The sequence below is a fragment of the Blastocystis sp. subtype 4 genome (genome assembly GCF_000743755.1).
Source record: "Blastocystis sp. subtype 4 strain WR1 chromosome Unknown seqid_0446, whole genome shotgun sequence".
Taxonomy (NCBI): Eukaryota; class Bigyra; order Opalinata; family Blastocystidae; genus Blastocystis; species Blastocystis sp. subtype 4.
This window is the reverse complement of record NW_014569101.1, coordinates 1-5,848: the sequence shown is the minus strand read 5'-3', so window position 1 is coordinate 5,848 and position 5,848 is coordinate 1. Positions and strand designations below refer to the sequence as shown.

The 5,848-nt window shown below is 40.5% G+C and overlaps 3 protein-coding genes across 3 annotated transcripts; 2 read left to right on the top strand and 1 right to left on the bottom strand.

Annotated features, from left to right (window-relative positions):
* Positions 1-814: 814 nt before the first annotated feature.
* JH06_4830 (hypothetical protein) lies at positions 815-2,100 on the top strand (the record flags this gene model as incomplete). The annotated part of the gene is made up of 4 exons (XM_014669664.1): positions 815-836; positions 872-1,212; positions 1,244-1,462; positions 1,510-2,100. 4 exons carry the CDS (start codon positions 815-817, stop codon positions 2,098-2,100), a joined length of 1,173 nt encoding a protein of 390 aa, XP_014525150.1.
* A 1,486-nt stretch (positions 2,101-3,586) lies between these two features.
* Positions 3,587-4,527, top strand: JH06_4829 (hypothetical protein; the record flags this gene model as incomplete). The annotated part of the gene is made up of 2 exons (XM_014669663.1): positions 3,587-3,744; positions 3,777-4,527. The coding sequence occupies 2 exons, from the start codon at positions 3,587-3,589 to the stop codon at positions 4,525-4,527; spliced, it is 909 nt and encodes a 302-aa protein (XP_014525149.1).
* A 444-nt stretch (positions 4,528-4,971) lies between these two features.
* Positions 4,972-5,706, bottom strand: JH06_4828 (deoxyribonuclease; the record flags this gene model as incomplete). The annotated part of the gene is made up of 1 exon (XM_014669662.1): positions 4,972-5,706. The coding sequence occupies one exon, from the start codon at positions 5,704-5,706 to the stop codon at positions 4,972-4,974; it is 735 nt and encodes a 244-aa protein (XP_014525148.1).
* Positions 5,707-5,848: the final 142 nt, after the last annotated feature.

Sequence of the window (5,848 nt, the reverse complement as noted above, 5' to 3'; positions counted from 1 at the left end):
GACACCTACTCCTAAGGAAGGCGTTGATCAGAGTTGGTCCATTGATGAGTGCAGAGCATACTATGCTAGTCTTGAGAACAAGAAGACCGAGGAATAAGTGAGAGATTGGTGCTAGCATACTTTCTCATTATTGTCGAAGTATGATATTATTGTTGATTCTTTGTTGGAAAAACATTTGGATGCGGCGATTCCATCAGAAGATAATTATTCTTCTGATTTGGCTCTCAGCTGCTGTCATTATTGGTGGTTGGGTCAATGTTGATAGAATTCGAAAATTCACTCACGAACCAAGTAAGTCAATGATGGCGAGTGCTGGAAGTCGTATTGACGAGGGGTCTAGCATCACTTCAGAAATCTATGCAGATATACCTGAAAGTATCGTAAATGGAAACAAAGGAATCAAGGTAGAGGATTCAATCACTATTCATCCTGTTTGTGGCAATCGATGCTTTCTACTCGGAAGTACTCAACAAGTGATCACCATTACATTGGTAAACGAATCTGATTGGTTCGAAGAGAGTAACTCGAAGGAGAGTGAACCATGGTTTGCGTTTCTTCTCTGTTTCCATGTAGGGAATCAACTTTTGATAATCTGTTGTCGAACCTTCAGTCCAATTATATGAATTCGTGAGAATGAACTGTGATTACGATGCGTAGACAAGATCGTATTCCGAAACACACTGTTCTGCGATCTCTGAGCTATTTAGATCTAGTTGATATTCCATTTATGAATACTCCTTATTTGTACGCTCATAATATTTGTAGGGAGAAAGGAAGTGGAACATACCATTTCTATTCAACTGGGAGCGGTGATATGAATATTAAAGCCTTTGGTCGTCAATGTGAGAATATGGTGATTCTGTAACTCTAGACTTCCGCTGGGGATGGAAGTATTCTTGGAATCACCGCTCCATTCCACGTAGTGCATGGTGGCGACAGGAGGAAGGGCTATTCATTTCGCAGCAATTCCTCCCGTATCACATTTATCACTTTAGTGAGAGTGTGAATCAGTTGCTTCTCAAATTCCTCAACCGATCACAGTATCCTGTTCTTACGCATCTCTATCTTCCTCAGTTTGATAATCAGACCGAGTTTGTTTGGTCAAAGACTTATCTGAACTTGTTAGTACGCATTTTCCCTCCATCGGTTCGACCCACTTTGGTCTTCTCCAAATCAACGGATCAACCAGAATTGGAATGCTTTCGATCTGTTGTATGTATTGAGATATCTGCTTCCTGTGTAGACCCTTATCGATCGCATGGCGTACAATTCTGATGGTGGAATCTTTGGTGGTTTTCTTCCCCAGGATTTGATGCGTGGAATGTCGTACAAACAAGCAAAAGTTCCATCAAGAAAGTTCTATTCTCATTCCTGGAATCTACTGTTCTTGGAGCGTCAGCGAGATCGGAAATGGCTGCGGAAACACGAGTATATCAATCATCTCCGACGTCACTTCGAACCTGTAGGTGTGGAGGATCCGACTGATTCCAGTTGCTTTCGATTTCACAGTCGTCAATGCGCAATTTAAGTTATGAAGATCAAGTACGCCTCTTTTATTCCACAGATATTGTGTTGGGTGGACATGGCAGTGCAATGACCAATGTTATGTTTATGACTCCTCACAGTGTATTGATTGAATGCAATCCGCCGTTCTTTTATGAGATGTGTTTTGCGAACATCGCCTTTTTATCCCGTGTTCATTATGTGAGTGTAGCTAATTATAATGAGAAGTATGTGCCTTCTAAATTGAAGAATGCTCAAGAACTGTATCAAAATGGTCAGATCTTCCTGAAACGGAGAAATTATGCTCAGTTGAGTATTTACCCTGACTACAGATTAGTAGTTGATGCAGTTGAAGATGCTTTAGAGTATGTAAAGCGATGGCACTTATCGTTTCGTGTTATTGATCAGTGGTCATTGATATTCAATACCTATACTTGTTTGTTGGAAACTTATTCATTGTTTTGTCTTGCAAGATTGTTTCCATGTCATGAGTATGATTGCTGGGATTATTCGGTCCAAGCAAAAGGGAGGAGGTGTCCAATGGAATGTTTGTTTCCTTCGTCTGAAGTAATGTCAAGCGTAAAGCAACACTCTTAGAATCGATCTGCTACTCTTATGTATTCACCACAAATATCCATTATATTCGTTTCTCGAGTGATGGACATTATCTGTGTAAATCGTGCTATAAGATTGAAATTGTAGTTAGCATATATAGGACGGATGGGAGGGTTGCGTTTATCATCTCTTGGAAGTATGATACAAAACGAGTGAATTATTTCGTTTTTGATTATTCATAGAAGCTACTTCCATATCTCTGTTTGGGACGAACCATTCTCCGCTCGGAACCATCTGCACTCCAAACTACCATATTTGAGATTCCAGATCATCACTTATGGTGTTTGTTTCACTGTTGGTCATGACATATAGTGACTCTTTCTCATGCTGATTCTTTCTATTCGCTTTCCTACATTTTGGATTATTCTTCAACCACTACTACTCTTTCGGTTACTATTCCTAGCAATTCCACCTTCTCAGTTCAGTTAGACAAGAGATTGATAACAGTTCATTACCAGCGTGTTATTGTTATTCTGCCATGCTTAGGGACGATATGGATGGTTGTCCTTCCTCAGAAGAGTGATAACTTTTTGACTCCTTCTGTACTCACGTCCTACCGATCTGTTCAGGTCCAGCGGGTTATAGCAGAGTCAACATTCGTTACTGTCTTCAACAAACCATCAACATTGCTGTTCATGGAAGCTAATCCACAAACGCTCTGGTGCTCTTCATCGGATCTGTGTGAACTAAATCGCATTGATTGGTCTATATCAGAGATTGGAATTAACACAGAAGAACATGGCATGGATTCGTGTAATCAATTTGCTATTGATCTTCGATCCTTCCTTTCGTCCTGTTTTCCATCGTCGCAAATCATTCACTTTGAGTACTGGATTCTCCAAAGTAGGCTCTGTTATCCATGCTGTCCCTCGTCTCATTTCACTGTCGCATTTGCTGTGGCCACTTCGAAACGGGATTCAAAACGAATGTATTCTTGGTTATGTGTGGAATTTCATCTTCATCCTACCTCGGCTTCTCCAGAGTGGTCTGTTGAGAAGAATGTTTCTGAGATTTATGCTACGGTGCTGGATATACAGTCCGAAGGGTCTCCAAAGGACAACACGTCTATTAGGGATGCGTGTATGAAAATACTCACCAAGCGAGTTAGTTGGCTTGTTAAAAGATTGCATTGTAGCGAAAGTGGAAAACCGATTGAGTATGTGCTGAAAGAACCATCCGAAGAGGGAATGCGATTTCTGGTGAATACTGCGTTCGATGACATTTTAGTAACATCCTTATGAAGTTCTTGGACTGTCGTTTTAATTACCTTTGCAAGATGTTTTGTTCGTTCACCAAAACTCAGGACTAACTTACTCACTTCCTTTTTCCAACTTGTTAGATAGAATAGTGATTCCATCGAGATTCTGCCGTGGTTCTGTATGTTTAGTAGTTAATGTTCCAAATCTGCCATGATAATTATATATTTAACCATCATTCGTCTTGATCTAACTAGAATCGATAAGTTAAGATGCGTTCGCTTATTTACATTGCTTTAATTGCTGCCTGTATGGCATCGGCATGTACTGGAACCCTTCGAAAGGTGTCTTTCGATCTTTCACCACTGCGAAATGATATGGAGGATTACCGAACTGACTTATATGCACCAATTGAGGGTTTTAATAGAACGTGGGAATTGGATCATTTGCGCTGATGTTTAGCATTATCTACAATTTCTGTCGTAATACTATTACTACTCCTCGCGATTATGAAGGGGGAGACAAATGCGTGGAGACCCAACACAAAGTTGTGGATGGCAAGGCCGAATTAACCAAGGAACCTGCTCCCGCTTTCCTTCTTTCGAAGCCAGTTGGCGAAGAATCCACTTGTATTCGTCTTGGATTGGATTATACGGTTGATTCCAATTCGGAGATGGGTTTATATGATATCACGGATCCCGCGATGGGAGTAGTGATTAAGTATAAGGAAGGTGATTTCTGTTGTCCTTACAAAACTTGTAACAATGAGGATTACAGACAGACAACGATTTCCATTTCTCTCCGTTGTGCAGATGCAGTAGTAGATATCCCTACTTACACGTATGTAGGAACCACGAATAACAATTGTGATTATGCCATCTTCTTCCGATCGGTTCACGCTTGTCCCACTGAATGTCCTCGTGTGAACAACAATGTGTGTGGTAGTCACGGAGTGTGTGGTTATGATGAGGAGCAGGATACGGCTCGTTGCTATTGTAGTAGCCGTTACTCGGGAGCCGATTGCATGACCTTTAAGTATAAGAGTCTGTTGAGTGTGAACACCCTTGTGATTATTCTCACAGTGGTAGTCACTCTTGTTGTCATTCTGACCATTCTCTATGTCTGGAACAAGCTTCGTAAGATCAGTGTAAATCCTGATGCTTTTGATAGTCTGGAGAATAAGTTCAATGAGCTTGGACAAATGGCCTATTAAGCGTGTTATGTTGCATTCTGTTTCGAAGAAACACAAAACTGTTTGAGAACATACTATAACTGGAATAACGGGGAACTGTCAATCTGAGTGTGAATATTTCGATTACCTCAATCAGTCTTCTAGATGTAACATCTATACACTAAATGGATTCACATTCTGATGTACTTCATAATACCAAACTATGGCTGTTTACTATTTCTTATTATACACTCATAATCCTGATTCAACAAGTTCATCGAGAAGAAAACGAAAGAGTAGTAAGAGCGAGTAGCTAACCTATATATCTCATCTTTATATCTCCATTACGACAAAAAAACATTAGAAGTCGTTTGATAGTCAACAAAGCCGATAGAAACTCGATAAAAGACGTTCACTATTGGCAAAGACAGTTGCGGAGAGAGAATCAACCGACATTCCACAAATGGAAGCAACTTGATGACAAATCTAGAACTGAGCATAACCTTTCTGTAATACATAAGGAATGCAATTTGGCGTATTCGCACTGTTTTCTTCATCGTACGCTATCAAGACTTCCGGAATAGCGGCCATGTCAGGAGCATCACTCTCAAACAACAGACGATCCTGTGGGATCTTACGAATCGTATCTTCCATAGCCTTTTGGCGATTGGGACTGAGTTGATAGTAGTAGCCCGAAACAGAGAAATAGGCTCCAAGTTCAGCAAATTTCATTACGAAATCAGATGGGCCCGAGTATCCATGCATAATAAAACCCTTTGGGAAGGGACCTAGAGTGGACAACACTTCATACACAGCTGCGGTACATTTCACACAATGAACAGTGAAGAAGACGTTGTGTTCTTTCGCAAACTTAACTTGCTCTTCAAAGAAATGCCGTTGAAGTTGAATTGACACTTGGCGACTGATCGATTTATCCATTCCGATCTCTCCAATTGCATAAGGAGTATGAGTCGACAAACAAAACCGCTTCAAAGCATCCAGCTTCTTTTCATCATCGACTGCATAGGGATGGATACCATACGAAGGGATAATGGATGGGTATTTTGATGCCAGTACCTCTACGAGTTTCCAATCCTCTTCACGGGTTGCATTGACTACAAAACGTTCAATTCCTGATTCATGTGCTTGTTGAATAATAGAGTCCACGGATTTGGAAATTCTGGGGAAGTGAAGATGACAATGGATATCAATGAAGCGCATTTTCCTATTCAAATTGATTTTCCCTTTCTGTTTAATAAACACATCACAATACAAAGCAATCTTGTAAAGTACTTACATAGCAGCATAATCAGAATCTGAATCGCTATCAGAATCCTCCTTCACCTTCTTCTTTCCAGCCTTC